Source organism: Pyrgilauda ruficollis, unplaced genomic scaffold, assembly GCF_017590135.1.
Source record: "Pyrgilauda ruficollis isolate IOZ18807 unplaced genomic scaffold, ASM1759013v1 scaffold14, whole genome shotgun sequence".
NCBI classification, from domain to species: domain Eukaryota; kingdom Metazoa; phylum Chordata; class Aves; order Passeriformes; family Passeridae; genus Pyrgilauda; species Pyrgilauda ruficollis.
Genome location: NW_024512543.1, coordinates 4482043 through 4502178, shown reverse-complemented (window position 1 = coordinate 4502178; position 20136 = coordinate 4482043). Strand labels below are relative to the sequence as shown.

Below are 20136 nucleotides of genomic sequence, written 5' to 3'. Positions count from 1 at the left end.
GGTTCTATCTCATTCTTTCCCAGTTCAAATCAGGCAGGATTAGTTGTTTATTCAGGAGTCCCTTCCCCCATCAGCAGGGAAAATAATTATAAACCTTCTTTTTATATATGCTAGCTAGCAGACAGGATCAGTGCTCAGAGGGACTCCCTGATTTCTGACATGCCTAAGCCCTCAGACGACTGTGGGGTTTTGGCACCATATGGCTCTATCACTTGACAAAATAGTGCCCTAGATAGGCTGGTTGTTTTCCAGCCTGCCACCAATTAACTTAGGAGGATGGGCACATACAGCCACAGTTTTCTGCATTGTTGCCACCGTTTCTGAGGTCTCCAGAAGCCACTGCAAGCCACTGTATTTTTGCAGCCCCTCCTGCCCCCCTCCAGGACCAGCTACCAAAGGGATTAAACACAGCATGTTGTCTACTGCAGTGGCTTAATCACTAAGCAAAGCACTCATCCCCTGACCACAAGGTCAAGGAATTATCTTCCTGACAGATAACGCAGCCAGGGCTTGGAACAAAATGAGGAGCTGAACTGTCATTGCAAGTCCACAGGCCACAGTTTTATTGCTGTTCCTGGGGGAGTAGTGCTGCTAAGATGCCGTGGAAATGCAGTGTGACTCTTCTCACCTGCCCCAAAATGTCTTTTGGTGTCAGGGGAAGAGAAACACAGCAAAACTGGTATTCATTTTTGGGTACACACATCCCCCTTATTCCAAACCTGTCCCTCTGAGAGCAAGAGGTTGTGATGGTTAGATGTTTTTGGCACTGTGTACTAAAGAGACTGAAGAACTAACTGAGCACTAAGACTGGGCCAAAAGAGAAGTGACCTTGGGGGAAACATACATATCTAGAAATACAGTTTCAGAGGACAGAGATTCTACAGTCAGCTTCAGCAGAAGGTGGGAAGTCTTATTCCCATGTAAGCTGGCCTGTTAGGGCAGAGCTGCAGGGCCTGCCAGCCCCACAGCTCACTGCACAGCAAGAGGGCAACTCACACCTATAGGGGGAAAAGTTCTTCATTGGAGACTTAAATGTAGAGATCCCAGGTCTGCTGCCACCATAAGAGAGTGAGGAAAACTCTTGACACAGAGAAGAACAAAGTGAGGTTCTCACTAGGCACTAGCACAGGGCATCAGCTCCCACAGCATTGCTGTGAGTGCCTCAGGACCCTGCACTCAGCCAGGCAGGATGGATAAGCCATGGTCTCCTGCCTGGTGGCTGCCAAGAGCCTTTTCACAGAAGGGAAAGGTGTAAACTGACATTACAGAAACAGGCTGAGAGGATGAGGCTCTCTACCCGAAGCTGGGTAATACAAATAGCTTGCAGCTCTCCAGGTGACTTCCTCATGGTCATATACATGACAGGAACTCCAGAGGAGGAATCCTCATCTCTACAAGAGTCTAGGTCCTGAAGACTCTGGTTGAAATTACGTGTGTGCTAAGTCTTGCTTGTTGTGCCTTTCAAAAACAGCTAAGCGGTAAAATGATGTCTTCTCACCTCCCTCAGTACATCTTGCCTTTTGCAGTCCAGCTGCTCCCTAAAGGCCCCGGTTGTTACCATTTGTCTGTGAAACATTCACACCCTGCCAAATCTGTGTGCCTTACCTGTGAACAGCAAGGGCCACACTGCAGCCAGGGGCACTGCTCTTCTCTACCTTCCCACCAGGAGATGCTTCCTGCAGCACTGGTGTGGAATGTGAGAGAAGCAGCTCCCACCTTAAAGCACAAGGTTAATACATCTTAGCAAATTTCACTGTTCTTCAGCTATAAATCAAAACAAAAAACGTTTTTTTGTTACTTTAGCTCAGAACATGAAGGGTCTCATTGTCTCTGAGATGTCTGTCTCTATTAAGCTTCGTGGATCCTCCAAAGAGCTCACTGAGGTTATGTGCATACTGTTCATCCTCCTGGGACAGAGCACAAGTATCAGAGCCCTTGCCATACACCCACCTCCAACCTAACAGCTAAGGCACAGCACAGACACAGGCAGGACTGGCAGACAGAGTAAATAACCTGCCTGCTCTGCAAGGGGCCTGGATGAGCTAGCTGCAAATAAAGGCCCTTTTCCCCTATCTCTTCTCTCAGGCAAAAGAGACAGCACCGCAGAGTGCTCTGTGGAAAACAGAGCACTAATAAAGCATCCACAGGGATGCAGCTCTGAAATGCAGCTGGGTATGCCACGCAGAGCTTGTTCTGACCAAGCTACAAGGTGCTCCCCAGAAAGGGAAACGGCTGCACAGGTTCACCAGGTCAGCTGGGGAATGGCATGAACTGCTTTCTCCTCCCATGGAGCTCCAGCCTGGCACCTCTACTTACTAGTTTTTCCATTTAATTAAGTTTTACTTCCTCCCTACAAGCAGACTTTAATCATGACTTCTCTACATTTCTACCATGTTCCAAATGACAGTGTGGCCACCAAAAACAGTACCATCTCTTCCAGAAGATTCACCAACATTCAGCCTCCAAAGGTTGCAGCACCTAGCCTGGATAATAATTAGTCTTCCCCCCAAAAATGGTCCATATATATTTAGATATCAATAGTTCTTGGAAAATGTATGTAATTAAATACAGCCTTTCCACAGTAAGTCTAAGGGCCTGTGACAGCAACTGCTTTCCTTCTTCTCTCCATTAGTGGTACCAGATCCTGCCTGCTGTGTGAGATGGGCTCACTGCCACCAGGCACACTGGTTCCTCTCCTCCTTGCTCAGGCACTGCCAGCTGGGTTTTCCAGGTTTCCCTTGGGAACTCCTCTGCCTTCCTGCTCTCAGTGCACACCCAAGCCTGCTAGTCCATGTGCTCCCTAGAGAGCTGCTGCTCCTGAATACCTCCTGGAGAGGCTGTGCTGGCTGTGTGTAGGAATGTGGTGGTCCAGGCAGCAGTTCATGCAGCTGGGGAAATCCCCAGTATATGCCAGAGACAATATGCCACAGATCCTGTTCCCAAGCCTTTTTCACCATAGATTAAGAATGGCACTAAAATTCACCCTGTGGTAAGTAGGTAAAACGTACTTGTCTTGGCAAGCATAAGAGATTAGAGGCTGTTTTCAATAAATCTCTGAAGATTAAGGAGAAAAGAGATTCCATAAAGTAAAATCTGATTTGTCTTTGGCACAGCTGTCTATCTAAAGATAAGTTCCCACGTCCCACTTCTGTACAATTCACATTTCTCCACACACAGCCTCCAGAAAGTGAGCTGAAGTAATGGCTTTACTACTGTAACTAGCATTCATAACATGGCAGTCTGTGCTATCAGGGCTGTGGGGATGGCAAATATTCACCCCTTTCTCCTTAGAAAGGAGACAGGATTCATTTCACGTTACCTTGGAAACTCACACCCTGCCGTGGCAAACATCACACGGACAGGCAGAGAAAAAGCTGAATATAGTCCTGTCTGTCCTACTGTCTTCTGACCTTATACAGCACAGCCTCCTTCTTCCATAATTGATGTCTCCTGCTGCAGAGGCAGCCACAGCTTCTGATTCTCTGGCTATCCCATTACAGCAGTAGTAAATGCAAGCCCGTTATTCTGCAAAACAATTCAAATTAATTCAGAGCCTTAAACCAGGAAGTCCTTCTTTATAACACCACCTTTCCCTTACTGCACTGCAGCTACAAGAAGTCAGCAGCTCCATCCCTCCATTTTCCCCATGAGCCCACTGTCTGGGACACACATGCCATCTCCTCCAAGGAAACATTTTATTCAGTGACATTCAGAGATACTTAAAACATCCCTGGTGAATGTAAGAGGGATGTCTTTCCATGGCTCTTAGGATATAGCTGCAGTCTGTTAAATCATGCAGATAGGAAAATGTTGAGGAAATTTCTGGCACACCAGCTGTCTGACCTGACTTATTTACATGATGCTAGAGCTAGGAAATGCACTGATTTTATAGCCCTTGTGATTTGAGACTGCTTTTCCAGGGAAAAGCAGCAGCAAGGAAAAGGGCATATCAGGCTTTCTATGTGCTTAGCTTCAGAAACCACATTATCCCCGAGCCTCATGCCCCAGCCCCTGCTCTGGGACAGGCTGCCTGCCCCCTTCCCCAGCATGGGAGCTGCATGCCCAGCCCTGATCACAGAGAGCTGCCCCCCCTGCTCATCCAGGGCAGCTGGGAAGGTGCTCAGCTCCCTCTCTTTAGCAGGTTGCTGAAAGACTTGGAAAAGCTGAAGCCAGAGCTGACCTGGCAGCTGCAGAGTGGAGGCACAGACGTGTCTCTAATGCAGGATTAACAGGCTGCTTGTCCTTGCCAGGGCTGGTTGCCCACACACAGCCTTGTCTGTGGGTCTGGCAGTGCAGCTACAGCAGAGACACAGCCACCAGGGCCACCTTCAGTTACAAAGCACACCAAGCTTCATCTGAAGGTAAAACCTTCTGCTCTGCTCTCTACCTCTGAGGAAAAACCAGAAATTACTTTTGGATAAATTATTTTAGGGGAAAATAATAAAACTTTTTAAAAAACCAAACCTGATTATGAAATATTTATTTGAATAGATGACAAACTCCTCTGAATGAAGGTCCAGTGGAGGAGACTGATTCCTCTGCCTGCCCCTTGCCCTTGTGAAACACACTGGGACAGGACCTGGCACAAAGACTCCAAAATGACTCACTCTGCATGTCTGAGGTGAGGGGACATAAGCACCACCCTGCCCAGCTCTGTACCCACATGTGGCCCACAGCCACATGTGAGGTGGGCTGTGGAGCAGGGAGGGAAGGTAGGTGCCTGGTTAAGAGCCCGGGGTGTTCACTGCCCATCGCTGTGCATTTTCTACATGAAATGCTCAAGTCAGAAAGACTTTGGATCAGGATGAATAATATTTCTAGACAGGAAGCCAGTGTTATGAAAAAAGCATGAGCAGCTATGAGGGTGTGTCTCACCTCCTTTGCACTCCAAAGAGAGCAGCCCTCCATCCCCACCATGGCAGAACTGTCCTCCCACTGTTCCTGGGTGCTGCAAACCCCACCAGGGAGAGGCTAATTTCCAATGGGGAGACAGCCCCATTTAAGCAAAGAAGAATAAACGGAAAGCTGAGAGAGCAAGCTGGAGGGGAAGGTGAGGAACAGCCAGCTTGCAATTGTGTTCAAAGCTAGGGAGAGAGCTGGATAGACAGGGCAGGATGTATACTCACCGTGTAAAGCAGTATTTGTTTGCTAGCTCTATGATCCTCTTCAAGTACAGACAGGATAGAAACTCTGGCTATGGGCAGTGCACCAGAACCAAGGCCCAGAAGTGTATTTCAGGTCTGTTCCCTCCTGTCTTCTGGACACTTCACTTCTTTGCAGAGTTCTACCCACAACAGCTCTTCTTTGCTTCCCTGGTAGGACAGTTCACCTGAAAAGCAACAGCTCTTTCTTGCCCTTCTCTGGTTCCCTGGTCTGGGGATGAAGCAGAGCCCACACACAGCTCCCCTGCCAGCCAGGCTGCACTTAGGAGCTGAACCAGGAGCTCACAGCAGAGCACTATGGGGACCAGGATCAGGAGATGCTCTTGTCCCTTTCAGGAAGGGAATACAATAGCTCCCACCCCTGCTCCCAGTAGCCTTTCCTAAGGCTGGCTCACTAACCTGCTTCCTTCCATTCTGCTGCTGAAATCTTGGTGGCGAGGTCTGCCTCAGCATGCTGGAATCCAACAGGCCTGAGATGGCAGGAGCAGCTCAAGCTGCGGCCATGGGGCTCTCTGCTCCTGGGTGGCAGCAGAGCTGCAAGCTGAGCTCACGCCCACTTGCAAGGGGAAGCCAAAGGCTTCCATGATGTGGAGAGCTCACGCTGTGAGTGTGTCTGTGTCAGGAGAGGTACCACGCACATCCTTTGGAGCATCCAGGTCTGAGGGTGCTCCCTGGATCCACAACCACCACCACTGTTTCTGAACAAGGCTACAACTCTGCAGCAGCAGGTCACAGCTGGAGGGATTTTCTGTGTAGCTAGCAGCCATCAAAACTAATTCCATGCCAGCACCAGCAGCCAGCCACATGATGAAATGGACTAAGTGCGCACCTTCTCTTCTACTTCCTTCAGCATCAGCCAAGGCAAGGGACTAAAACGTTTCCTTCACCAAACAAATTCATTTTCTCTTACTGCAAGGCTTCAAGCTTCAAATGCAGTGTATCCCACTACTCCTCCTTATCCATGCTTGATATATGTGATAAGCACAATTATTTTACCCATCTGTGATACCTTTGAATGGCTGAGAATTTTCTGCCCTCATTTTGGAGCCCACGTTCCCCCTACACAGGCAGGAAATATAGCTCTGCCTGCACATTCTTCCTCTTAATCTAAAATAAATTCCACATTAAACCACACTTGATCTGTATTTGTGTGAGGGAGGAAGCCACTGCAAGAGAAATTTAGGAGAAGAAGCAGAAGGAAAAGCAGCCTTCATTGCCATTCCCCACATCCCTTCGTGGGTTGCAGCATCTCTCTGAAATACCACACACTTGATCAGAGAGGGATCTAGAGGGTTGCTGCTCCAGGCTTGAGGAGTTTCTGAACATCCAAATCCCTCAAGAGTTACAGGAATTTCCAATATCTTCCAGTGCATGTTTAGATACCCAAAACCTTTCCAGCACCTTTTCAGCTCCCCTGAGCAGCCTCTGTGTAAACGCAGCTACCCACAAAGAAAAATGGTAAGTGTATCCCTGAATCACAGAGGTCAAATTCCTGCATCACAGGGCACGCCTCATGTAAACTGGGGAGAGGGGAAAAGGGCCTTAGCTGCAGACTCCTTTTCTCTGAGCACCTGGGGCTGGACTCCTTGGTTGGATCCAGTAAGCTTTTTGCTTACTGGGAAACTGAACAGTTGTCTTCAGGTTATTGAAATGCACTTTCCATAGCACACACTTTGTTTTTGAAGCACAGCGACTGTCGGCAGTGCTCCACCTTTTAGTCACACCTGCTACACTCCTGCCTTTCAATCTCCTTCCTCTTGGAGCCTCCTCACATTCCCATTGCCTGCAAGAAGCATGCAGTGTGCCTTTGGCACAATCAGGAAAGGAAAGGAGAAATTAAAACAATGGCTACTCCAAAGCAAGTAACAATCCAGTCAATCTCTGGCAATCTTTGCATTAAATGCCTGCTCCTCTACTTTGCTACAAAAGCCACAGCATTCTCATCTTCTTGCTATGTCATTTTTATTGCTGGTAAGATTAGTGCACCTGAAAGCACAGCCCACCTCTGCCACCCAGGGACCTTGAATGCTCTGTGAACTGTCCCAAAGACAGAGTTCTGCCAAACACGCTATGGCCCTGGTCATGGCTGTGCTTTCAGCAGTGACTGACACAAGCCTCCAGCCTTACTCCATCAAGGCTGAGAGCCAGAACCTCTTTTGAACAGGGCCTAATTCCATTACAGGGAGTCAGTTTGCTCACATCCACCACAAACAGCTTGTTTCCAAACCCCCTTATTAACATGGAGATGTCAAAAATATTAATTGCTGTTTTGCAGAACAACAAAAAACAGAACCTGTTTTCCTCATGTTGGAGAGGCAGGGGCTGTACCTTCTGTGGGCAGCCACTGATGTGTGGAGGAACAGGGAGCTCTCTCCCACCCCAGAATTAATGATGAAGAAACCAATGAGAAGAGCAGCTCTAGGAGAGGACATATCCCGCCACTCTTGGGTGCTTTCCACAGAGAGGTCTGAGGCAGGGATGCAGTCAAGAAGAACTCAAGGGTAAGCAGAGTTCACTTAGTAATTTAAGCAATGCAAAGTTTGCACTTTTCAGAATACAGCAAAATAACAGCACATGACCCTGCTGAGTTATTTATTGCAACACCTCTGAGTTAGCAAAAGGTACCTTTGTTATCCCCACAAAATGCCCTTTATAATTTTTCTTCCTTTGAAGTGCCAGATCTGCCAATACTAGAATAAACCCCAAAATCTGTATGTTGGTTCAAGAACTACAGTGTATCCTGCAAAGAGCAGGAAGGACTCACAGACCTGAGTACTCATTTGGATCTTTCTGTGTTTTGGATGTGGAGATAAGCTTGCAGTAAGAAGTGTTACTTAATATAGAAAAAGGGATGTTGTCTCAGTAATAGAAATACACTGCACTGGTTTGTTCAACAAACCACACACAGTGGCTGAACTCACGGTGACTGTCACCCCAACAGGCCACCTCAGACCCAGTTCAGGTGACTCACTACAGCAATTCCTCTTGCTTGGTCATTTCACCCATTCAAATCCATGCTTGAACTAGGTGGGTAAAAAATTGTACACAGACTAGGCAAAAAACTGCAGAGTTGTCCTTATGCATGAGGAAGAAGATGCCAGAATTAATGCATCCTTCACAGGCACACCAGCACCAAGAAGCACTGAGTGTCCAGGCAAGCCCATGCCTTAGGCAAGACTTTCAGACATGGGCCACTTTCCTGGGAGCAAACCTCTCCTTACTGGATACAGCATGAGCCAGCTTCTGTCCCTCTAACAACCACAAAAAGTGACTGCATTGAAAAATTCAAAACAGACTACTCCTATGGAAACCCATCATCTTATTTCCATAGAGATACACTAATATTACACTAAGTCCCAAGCAGAAAGCCTGCCTACTATCTGGAGCTAAAAAAACCCTGTACTTTGTTGCTGGAAACCGCTACCATCTTATGTCACTTGTGTGCCATGCACAGCAATGCACAACATGCACCAGCAACCATTTATCGTTATTATCCACTTCTGACCCCAAGGGCAATTTCCATTTCTTATCCACTTCCTCTGCTTTACAAGCAGCACAGACTGGGGGCAACAGGGCTAGGGCTGCCTTTCTTTCTCTGACATTAACTTCTGTGCAAGAGCAAAGGCTTGGGGCAGTGGGTACTCCAGCAGGAACCACTCTTCTTCACTAAGGACTGAAACAGCCTATACATCTTACAAGGAGGATGAAGTTAACTCTTAAATCAGTTAATTGAATCTTCAACAGGATCCATCCTTCACACTGTGAAAAGTAGCCAAGACAATGCAGAGGAAATCAGCAGTCTTCACATTTGGCAGTGTCTCTGACAGGAACAACAGGGAGCATCTTCAGAGAGAAAAGAAGTTACCTGGGGTTACCCAGAAGGTGGAGGTGCTGAAGAATGGCCATAGGCTTTTCAGAGCCAGTTCTGCAACTCCTGAAATGCAATCTTAAAAATGCAAACCATCCTGTATTTTCTTCTATCCTCAGACACAAGAGAACAAGTTAGAGAACTCTTCTTATTGGAGGAAGTTATTACCTCCTTCCCAGTTTTCCCAGCAGAAGAAAGTAATCTAGGGTTACTAGTGGAGGATATTTGAACAGAGGTGAGCTTCCTAAGCCATCTTCCTGTTACTGCATTGCGTTAAAAATACGCAGAGAACATTGAAATCAGTAATTTCTGTGTCCTTTGAAAGGAGACAGTCACTTAATTTAGATGCTGTGGTGCGCAGACGCGGCTCCGTGCTGGCTCTGCCAGGGAGATTACAGGGTAGTAGATTCCTGTGCAGCAGGGGATGACTGATGGAAAGCACCTCCTCACAGGTGGCTCAGGGCACATCTTGCTGGTTACACACAGAGCTGTTCATTGACTTCAGGTAAGCAAATGGGAGCTTTTTACTTCAGATTGATACATTCTGCTTTAACTTTATGCACAATTTAAAAGTGGAAGTGGTAGCGAGGGTGAAAGTTTTTTACATACAGCCAATCCTTCTGAGAGGCGATGTTAAGCACGTAACACAACTCACTGAAGCAGAGGAACTGCGCTGGCAGTAAATGAGAGTGTCACAATGATTTGTTTGAGCTCCTGCAGAGACAATTTAACATCATTTTGGTGACAGTGTATCAAGAACACACAGGAATTCATTCTAGTGTCAGCATAACTTTTATTTACTTATTGCTGTCAATATGCACAGTAAAGGAAGACCTGATGTGCTACCTCCTGCATACAATACTTCTGAAGAGTCAGGTATTGTGGCTTTCATGGTAATAGAACAAAAATGTTGTATTCACAGGCCACAGGGTGATTTTTCTAACTGCCTGAATTATAGATGCATTCCCTAGCTCTCCTTTATTCTGTCCCTTTTAGCATCACCTAATATAGACCTTGTAACTGGAAAATAGCCAGAGATGATGTGGGAGCAGCATAAAGGAAAAAAAAACATTTCTGTATTGCTTTATCACAGCCCTTCAGCCTTGTAGGAGCAAGAATTCATTTGTGGCTTTCTAGCATATAAACACAAGCAGATAAACGACAGAAGGATCAGGTATGCTAAGGAGGGATGGAAACAATCTTCTCCTACTGTATCACCTGTTATCACAAAAACATCCTCCTTCAGAGCTGGATCCTCTGACTGGATGAAACATCCCAATGCCTGGCAGAAGGATACTAGTCAGTAACTGACTAAAATGGGAAGTACAGGCTGTGCTTTCAAAGCTTTTCCTCTGGTCACACTAGAGTGATTCCATCCAGGAGCACTGTCACAGGATGTTCCTCCACCCAGCATTAACCACTCTCCTCTGGTTGGTAAGCCAAAGCTTGCTTCCCAGTCTCATCCTTGACTTCTCCCTAGGAACAACACTAAATTTATAGGGAATTATGTAGGTGGCCAGAAGCCAAAGGCTGTGAGAAGACCCTGTCACAGTCTGAATAGGACAGTAGCAAGCAACTACCTACGTGTCACTGGACATACATAATACCTGGGGGTCCTGATGCCATGAAAGGTAAAGTAAATCTGCAGTTTACCACCCCCTAACCCCTAACTGTACTTCTGCTGCTTACTTTATTCTCCTGCATATTTATTTCCCAATTAATATGCAGGAGAAAACTGGGTGTCACTCTGAGTGTGCTTATCCTGTGGTCTGTAAGCACCAGGCAGTGCTGTTCCTACAGCATGGGTAATTATTAGCCAACTGCTTGCTCAAAATAGGTGGGGGAGGCTGCAAGGGGCTCCACAACACAGTAACTCCTCTCCTGGACTCCTCTTCCACAGCTCTTACAGCTTGCCTGAAGTGGCAATGGGTTTTGTTGCTGGACAGTCCTCACCCCCCTGCCCTCCAACTTATTTTACAGAGGTCTTGAGGAAGCCATCAAAACTGTGTCAAAGGCTTCTCCACACTGAGGAACAGATAGCCAATAGCTAACACCTTCCCTAGTTCTGACACAGCTAGATGTCCCAGTGCAAAAAATGTGCAAAGGTGGCCCTGGAATGTTCTGCCCACCATCAACACAACAGAATCCTCCCTCTAGCTTGCATCAATGCCATTGAGTTACCTATAAGCTCTTCTCTCTACATGATCCTCCTTGGACCCAAATCCACAGCATCCTCCTGTTGTCTTCACCTTGTGTTGTTGCTGTTTGCTTGAAATAACGTAGCATCAAGACAAAAAGTTTGGCCCTGTGTTTGATACTTTTGCCTGTGCTTGGGAGGCTGGGACTGCTGCAGTCTTCAGGAAATGTGCCCCACCGAAGTGCTGATTGACTGAGGGTGTGCAGTGAGCCAACTCCTAGAGGGGATCAGGCAGAACAGGGTGAGCTGTGTTCAGCTGAGGAGATTACACTAGCTGGAACATAGATGCTACAGGTTTCCTCAAAGCACTTGTGTTTGGCAGACAGACTAGACAGGGAAGGAAAGGAGAGGCACTTCCTAAGCTACGGTCTCTGGTTCACTTTAACACTGACTGTGGCATCTTGGCCAAACATGGCTTAATGTAAGCAGCTGAAGCAAACAGGTCTGGAGTGATCAGCAGAGAAGGTCTGCCAGGCTGCAGGGAGCACTCAAACTAAAGCAAAGCCAATAACTGAAGGGATTGCCTACACACAACTCTCCCCCACCTTCCCCACCAAATGCCAGATCTCCCTTCTGAGCCTTGTGCCCAAGGCTGTAACTTTTGCAGAGCTGAATGGCAGGCTGATCTCAGAAGCCCCCTCCCAGGAAGCATCACTTTTTGTCCCCTGAAGCAGAATCCTTTTGTGACCTCATGATTTGATAGATAGTTTTCCTAAAGCGCTGGTCCCGGCTCAGTCTTCTGGCTGCTTCTTTCAGCTCTTCAATGTTTTCAGCTTCTGCATGTGAGAAGATGAAGGACTGTGACTGTTTCACTGAAACAAGAACAGCACAGAAAGATAAGCACTCTCCACCAGGGACACAAACTGAAGATAAAGCTTCACGAGAGTTCACGAGCCACGTGACCAACATGACTGAGCCTAATTCAGTCTGTGATTAGGCATTCTGATGAAGTCATATTTAAGTATGTTTTTTAGGGGCCCAGGACCATCACAGAAGTTTAGCTTTCAACTTCTATAAAGAAATGGGCAACAAGTACACAGGCTCAGTGCCTGTGCTCTGAGAAAGGAAGCTACAAGTAGCACTGTGGTTCCATTCTGCTGCTAAGGAACATGAAATACAAACAACATTTGCAGACTTTACTGCTCTGCCAGCCCCATTGGCACATATCTGCTCCTGCAGGATATAAAGCAGGAGGCTGCCCAACACCTACTGTCATTCCAGGAAGCGCTGGTTCTCCGGCAGCGGAAGCGGCAGCTCTTTATGCGGCGAGTGGCAGCCTTGTGGATGTACACGGAGTTCTTCATGATCACAGGCATCTTGGCCTCCAGCTCAGCGTTGCGGATGCACTCTTCAAAGAACTCTGGGAAGAGAACACCACTGTTACAGTGATGGGGCAGACACTCCAAGCAAGGAACCAGTCACAAGGGACTGCACTCGTTGATGGGCTGAGCCAGATAATGATGACCTTCATGAACAACAATCCATAAAGCTCCAGAATATCATCAGAAAGAACGTTTCCAAATGTCCATTTTCAAAGTGAAAAAAAACCTCCAGTTCCTAACAAATGCATACTCAAATTTAGAAAGAACTGCAGCCATTCATTCCACATCAGTAATTCTCACAACTGCTCATGACTCAGCTGCCAAAAAGTCTTTGATACTGTGATAAAACTTCTCAATTCTGAAGCCTTGCTCATCATACTTTCTTTGAAGGACTTCTAAAACCAGTCAGGTCTAACTGAAAAAGGAAGGTGTTGGCAACACCAGCACAGGCAAACATGGTAGGGGATTTCTTAATAGTATAGCAAATACTAGCACATAGTTACACATATTATGGGCTCCAAGAAAAGCCCCAGGTCAAAACTCTGATGTTATTCTGCCCTGATCTGCCACACAAACTGCTTTTCCTGGCCTATTTCCCCTCTTATGGTCTGACCAATGTCTATTCTGCCATTCCAGTCTTGCTGTTCTCCTGGCTGTTGCTGGTCCTTTGCTGTTCAAAAGCATCGTGTGCTAATGTGCCCAAACTCTTCTTTAAAGGGCAGGGCAGAGCTGCAGGAACCACTTGGAAGGACTGAGGCAATCTGTACTGGGACTAATGTTATGGGAAACATTGCTGGTCCCTTATTTTCTCTAGTGCTCTGCTCATCAGTACATTTTTACTCTTTTGAAAAAAACATCCCCCAAAATCTAAGGTTGGAAATATCAGGAGACATTCAGTACCAGTTACTCATTTATGCCCTGTGACGCTCTACTTGAATGCTGAGCTCAGCACATCCACTTTCGCTGTTTTCTTGCCATGGCTTTGAGCCAGTGGGATGAAATTCAGAATCATGACTGTTTTTCTCCATTTAGAAATCTTATATAGAAACTACTGATTAATGCTTTTTTTCATTTAAATATATATAAATTATAAATATGTGAATAGATATAAAACTATTTATAAATTTATTTTCCCTATTTACCTAACAGTGCTCAGAATACCACAGGACTTTTTGACTTTTCTGTATTGACCCAGTACATCCACCTTTCACTGAAATGAAGCCTTAACTGTACAGACCCAGCACCTTAATAAACACTTCTCCCTGCACTATAACTTGAGCATGAAAAATAAGCAAGATTTCACTCAATTGAAGCTGCTTATGTCAGTTCCCAAGCCTGACTCAAGCCAAATGCCAGGGTAATGCCCCCCAAAAGAACCCAAAAAGACCCAACCCAAACCAACCAAGAAAAGGCAAAGAAACGGGGACAACTGGTGAGGAACTCAGTCCTACACCTGACCCATGCACTGCAGTGCTGAGCTGATGCTGTGATTCAGCTCTGAGTAAAGATCCAAACTTCACCTTCTGGGTCACCCGCCAGCCCTTTGCTACAACAACCACAGACCTCCTTAAACTGGGGATATTCTTTTAACCAAGGCTGAGAAATAAAGCCTTGAGGGGAATCAGAGGACTCCTTATAACTCAGACCTAGTCAGCAGTCAGTTTTTATAGTTCTGCCACAGCTTCCCTGTTTGACATTTTGGAAAATATTTGCTCATCTCTAGGTTTGCCTTCCACCCAATAGAGAAGGCTGGAATAATTTCATGCTCCTTCCAGAGGCTGGAATAATTTCAGTCTCCTTTGGAGGCAAAACACCAACTACCTGCATAGCATATTATGGCTCCTCAAAGGGGAGGTGTGGTGGAGGTACAAAAGAGAGAGACCACATTTATCTGCAGCTTTCCTAATTTGGAATCTTCTTTGTGTGGCTAGGAAGATATGTAGAAATATTTCCACTCTTGAGTTTGCTCATCAGTAGAGAGCATGGATGACTAACTTACTTCTCAAGTTACTGACATCTGCTTTCATCTTCTTCTCTTTCTCCTTGTTGCAATTCAGAGAATTTAAGCCTTGCTCCAAGCTCTGCAAGGCTTCCTCAGCCTCTCTCAGTCTCTTCTCCAGATCCATGCGTACCTTCACTTCAGCCTGAGGAAGAAAGTAAGAATTGCTGGAAAACAGCTTATTTCTCAGTAAATATCCTGGTAACTCTCAAGGTCTGTGAGGGACTTCCCATGCATGAAAATGAAAAGACAACAGTGATGGAAATCCTTAGAAATATTGCAAGGCAATATAAAGGCGTATTTCTCATGTCTTCAGACAGAATCTGAAGTCCAGACTATTGCAGTAATTTTCCTTTAACTTCATTTTTCACAGTTTTCCTCACATTGCATAAACCATATGGAATCAGAGATGGTATTTCAACACATGAATTTGTGCTAATGCAAGCACTTGCAACTTAGCAGGAACAGAAGGACATCAATCCAGCTGAGACAGACTTGAGATAAAGGCAGTCAATGCCCACAAAGGGATTCACAGTGCTCAGTTTCAGAAACAAAACACAAGAGAAGTTAGAAATACTGTACTAGTTTAGCAAATGAGAAAGGTTACACAGCTTAGGTCAACTTAGCTTTAGTCTGGCCAAGTGGAAGGTTACAAGATAAGAAAATATTGGAGGTGCAAGAAAAAATAACTCAGGGTTTTTTTGGACAAAATATTTGTATAAGAAGTTTGAGTGTCAAACAGCCAATTATTAACATAACCTTTACATTGTTTAGATTTAAATAAAATACCATATTTGTCCAGTTACCTTTGCATAGATTAATGTATTGTCTGTTACAAAGGAGGCATGGTTCCTTTAGCTGAATTCCTCTGCTTTTGAACCCAAGTTCTTGCAGAGGTTACTGAAGATTTAAAAGTCTTAAGGTTGGTTTTCTGAGCACAAGTGAGGAGGGAAGATGTCTGCTCAGTTCTGCAACATCTATATTGGCATTTATTTGAAATTATCTTTATTCTTGATTGTTTCTACTTTCCTCTTTTACTTTTTTTCCTTCCCTCCATAGATTATGCTTTCACAGTAGCAAATTAAAAGACTTGCACTGAATGGATTAATCAGGCTTCAGGATATGAAAATAAACAGTAGTACTACATAGATATAAGATAGCAATTTCATGTGTTACTATGACATCATAGTGCTTTGGGTAGGAAGAGGCCTTAAAGATCATCTCATTGCAACCCCTTGGCCATGGGGAAGGATAATTTTCACTAGACCAGGTTTCTCAGAGCTCCATCCAACCTGGTCCTAAACACTTCCAGGATGGAATATCCACAACATCTCTGAGAAACTTGTTTCAATGTCTCACCACTTTCACAGTAAATAATTTCTTTCTAATACCTAATCTAAACCTCTCCTTTTTCAGTTTGAAGCCAATCTCACCTGTCCTGTCGCTACATGTCCTTGTAAAAATTCCTATAAGGTTTCCATCTCAGAGCCTTCTCTTCCCTAGGCCAAAGAGCCCCAACTCTCTCAGCCTGTCTTTGCAGGAGAGGTGCTCCAGCCCTCCAAGCACCTTGGTGGTCCTCCTCTGGGCTCACTCCAGCAGGTCAATGTCCTTCCAGAGCTGGATGAAGCACTGCAGGTGAGGTCTCACCAGCTTGGAGCAGAGGGACAGAATCACCTCCCTCGCACTGCCTGCTACTCTGCTTTGGATGCAGGCCAGGATACAATTGGCAATATGAAGCACAGCTAATGAAGATTTATGACCAAAATGTGAAAACTAAATAAAACAAAGAGTTTGGCTTGATAGGGAATGAATTGAAAGAGAAAACGGAAGCACTCTGAGTCCAGGGACAGCAATATATGACGTATGCAGGGGATACCTTGAGGTCTCTCTCTGCCTGCTGTTTCTCTGCAGTCAGCTCCGAGAGCGAGTTCTGCAGCGCTTGCGACTGGGAAGAGTAAAATTCCCGCTCCTCCTCCAGTGCTCGAGACCGCTCCTCATTCTCCTTCATCCTGGTGCATGGCACAGCAAACAAAGATGACCATTCCCACCCCAACACAACCCACAGGAAGGAAAGGAGCTCAGTATCATGATGGGACTTGCTCAGCTACCTTTGACTGCCCAGAGCAAAGAGACACTAACAGGAGCACTATGTGCTCCATTGCAACAACACAGGCATTGCTGGAGAAAGCAGGTGGACAGTTCTTGAATGGAACATTCTCAACAGCACTATGTGCTCCATTGCAACAACACAGGCATTTGCTGGAGAAAGCAGGACGACAGTTCTTGAATGGAACATTCTCAATTCCCAGATGAGGCCCAGGAGCACCAAACACTCCTTATGGAGAGGCCAAGAACACCCTCACATGCCCAAGTCCTGGTTTGAAAGGAGCAGACCCAAGTGGGACCAAGTTCAGCTGCCCTGCCTCACTCTGTCTCCTTTGAAGGATTTGTAAGCTGAACTCCTGCCATTGGAACCAGACAAGCTTCCAGACTTGTCCGATGCTGGCAACCAAAAAGCAAGTCAGCAGACAGTCACGTCATTCAGCACCACTAAGCCTGAGCAGAAGTGCTCTCTTTCCCCACTTCACCTTTTCTCTGCCAGGAGTTTCTCCTGCAGAAGTTGCTGCATCTTCTCTTCAATCTGTCGCAGGCTGCAGTGCAGTCCCCAGATGGGGCTTTGCTCCTTGCTGGGGCTGGTTGGAGGTGGGACCTGGCTCTCATTTTCTTCCAGCATCTCCAGCATTTGCTGTTTTTCCAGGGAAAGCTCCTTGAAGAAGGACAAGAGATTGTGAGTATCAGCCAAGTGTAATGTTTCTGCTCCTGTTCCTGCCTGGTTCTTCCTTACTGAGCGCCTCCATCATTACATCCACATGCCTCATTCTGGTAAACACAGGAGTAACAAAATTTGGGTTTCATTTCACACCTACTTCACGGGGAGCAAGCCTCCAACATAGCCTTTGCTATGAAGGGGTGAACCAGCAGGCTCCTTTGATGTGATATGCTAGTAAGGACACAGGCACTGGAACATGTGCTTCCCTGGTGCATCAGAGATGCAGGCAGCTTCCCTGCCTTCCCTGCTCTGCTTGCTCCTTAGTGGGAACTGGAGGCACTCCCTCTGTGGTACTTTTAACTGTGGGCAATGGGACACATCATGCTGTTTGTCTCTGAAGTGTTCAGTACTTCCATAGCTTTCCAGTTCTTTTGGTCATAACTGTGGGCAAGGAGAAGAGCCCAAAGGAACAGATTTTTGGACAAACTTGCAGGATCTGACACAAACATTGCAGCTTCAGAATGCCAACTGTGTGGAAATTTCACAAACAATATCCACAAATCCACCAGTAAGGAAAGATTTTAATACATCAAAACTATGTTTCCTAGATTCCCATGTGGTCCATGATTTTCTTGGGAATCATGCTCCCTTCTGTGAACAAAGAATGCCCCTCAGCTGCTTCAAATTCCACCAGAAGGTAGGGAGGTGCAGTTAAAACAAACAAAAAAAAAAAGCTCATCACAGACTTACAGTCATGTTGGCTGGAAGGGACCTTCCATTAGGCTCCTTCCCAGCTTGCTGTTCAGAGCCAGTATGGCAGCACAGCAGGATATGGTCAGCTGTGGCTGTTTACAGTCTGACAACAGTCCATGATGAAGGTTCCTCAACCTCTCTGACTGCCTGCCTGCCCATCTGGTGAAAATTCTCTCCCTACTGTTCCACCCAATCCTCCTAAACCACAGCTTATCATGGTTTTTGTGCTACCACCACATCACCTGGTACTGCTGAGAAAATCTTGGTTCAGTTGTGCTCTGTGTTATTTCTCATCCTTTTCTGCAGGGGATTTTGATGTTCATACCAGCTACCAAATGAACCTGTTTATCTGTACAGCACTTCAATTCTGGCATTAACAGATGTTGGATTCATTCCATGGGACAGCATTGCTTTCAGGCCCAAATGCTGTCACTCAGAGGGGAGGAGCGGTCACTCACCTCTAGGGTGTTCTGTAAGGACTCTGTCAGGCTTCGCAACTCCTTCTTCTCTTCCTCCACTCCTTTAAGGGAGCGGGCTGTGAGCTCCAGCTCCCTAAAGAAGCAAAAGGAGTGACAGCTATTACAGGGGAACAATAGCCCCGCAGACCGTGCCCAGGCTGTGCGGGCTGTGGGTATCCTGGTGCAGGACCTGCAACCATCAGTTGGTATAGCCAGTCCTGGAGAGCCAGGAGTTTGCCAGGAAGCATCACATCCTGCCTTGGACACACTACAGGTGTTCAGGAATTCTACTGTGCCTCCTGATCATCAAACCCAACCCAACAGTCACTGTGTTTCTCCAGCAAGGGTAGAGCCATGGTTGCAACTGAAAGAGCTCAGACAGGGAGTCACATCTAAGCAGAGCCTGTGAGAACAAAAATGGTTTGCAAAATCACACTGACTTTTCTGAGATGTTACTCAGGGGGAAAAAAAGAAAAAAGAAAAAAAAAAAAAAGAGAGTGATAGCAAAAAATGCCCTTTCAACACTTGGGGCAAAGCACTTGGATCCTTCTATTTCTAAGTACATTTGCTGCTAATATTTTGCACAGTTAACTTTAAAAATGACAAAGCTAATCTTGGTGATCTTACTAATCTGTGTATCATCATGCATCCACTGTCATTCAGCTGATGGTAGAAAACCAGATCCAGGTGTCTAGACTCCACAGAGCTGTTCAGGCAGCTGAACTAATTGCCTCTCTGAAATCTTCTCTTGCATCTGTCCCTTGCCATGCTACCCCAACTAATGTGAGGGTTGCTTGTGTCCCAGCACTTTGAAATTAAATTGCTGGAGGCCTGAGCGCAAAATGAAGCTAAGCTGTGTTCTATCGGCCATAAGCAATAGCAAATGCAGGTAAAGAGCCACAACCATTCCTGCTTTGGTCAAGGCACCATCTCCTTCCTACATGCACAAACCAGATGGATTTTACAGACTGTTTGGATTCAATACCACAGTGTGCTTTTGCCCAGTGTGGGAGCTGTGTCCCTTCCCTGCCCTGTGGCCGTACCGTCTGATCTCCTCCTGCTCCAGCCGCAGCTCCCGCACCACCTCTTCAAAACGCTGCTTCTCTGCTTCCAGGATCTGGTTCAGACGCTCGAGTTCCTGCTCCAAAAGAGAAGACAGGAATGTACTCTGCCAACACAGTCAGGAGAGGCTCCTCTGTTAACAGCGCCTGGGACTTTTAACATGGCATTTAACGCAAGCTGTGCAGAGCTACAGGGTGTCTGACTCCACCACATTTTTGTCCAGGGGCAATTAGAAGGATTTCAAACATCCAAAAGCCCCAGCCAGGTCACCATACATCTGGAAATCTCAGACATGCTCCTTGCAGAGGTCAGCTCTGTAACATATGTACAGAAGTTCCAAAACTCTCTGGGAATGCTAGACTTACTTGTATGTACCATTTTCAGGCACCCACCCATACAGACACAGAAAAGCCAGACTGCCTCAGAATGCAGCAGCTCCGGGATTTCTGTGCCTGAAGTGTGATACTTCTACCAGCCCAGCCTTTCTTCCCACCCCAGCTGGGGCAGGAAAACACAAACCATTCAGTTACAGCTTTGCACAGCTT

At 46.2% G+C, this 20136-nt stretch overlaps 1 protein-coding gene across 4 annotated transcripts in view; it reads right to left on the bottom strand.

The window, feature by feature from the left end:
• Positions 1-9826: 9826 nt before the first annotated feature.
• PLEKHD1 (pleckstrin homology and coiled-coil domain containing D1) overlaps positions 9827-20136 on the bottom strand; it is a 35346-nt gene continuing 25036 nt past the window's right edge. For 3 of the 4 annotated variants that reach the window (XM_041460178.1, XM_041460175.1, XM_041460177.1), the window contains 8 exons: positions 19573-19667; positions 18530-18623; positions 17137-17315; positions 16425-16557; positions 14549-14693; positions 12438-12587; positions 11916-12039; positions 9827-11444 (listed from right to left, as the gene is read on the bottom strand). In XM_041460178.1, coding sequence (XP_041316112.1) covers positions 11387-11444; positions 11916-12039; positions 12438-12587; positions 14549-14693; positions 16425-16557; positions 17137-17315; positions 18530-18623; positions 19573-19667 — 978 coding nt within the window. In that variant the 3' untranslated portion in view covers positions 9827-11386. Of the gene's footprint in view, positions 12040-12437; positions 12588-14548; positions 14694-16424; positions 16558-17136; positions 17316-18529; positions 18624-19572; positions 19668-20136 lie in introns of all 4 variants that reach the window. The other variant, XM_041460176.1, reaches the window with a different exon arrangement.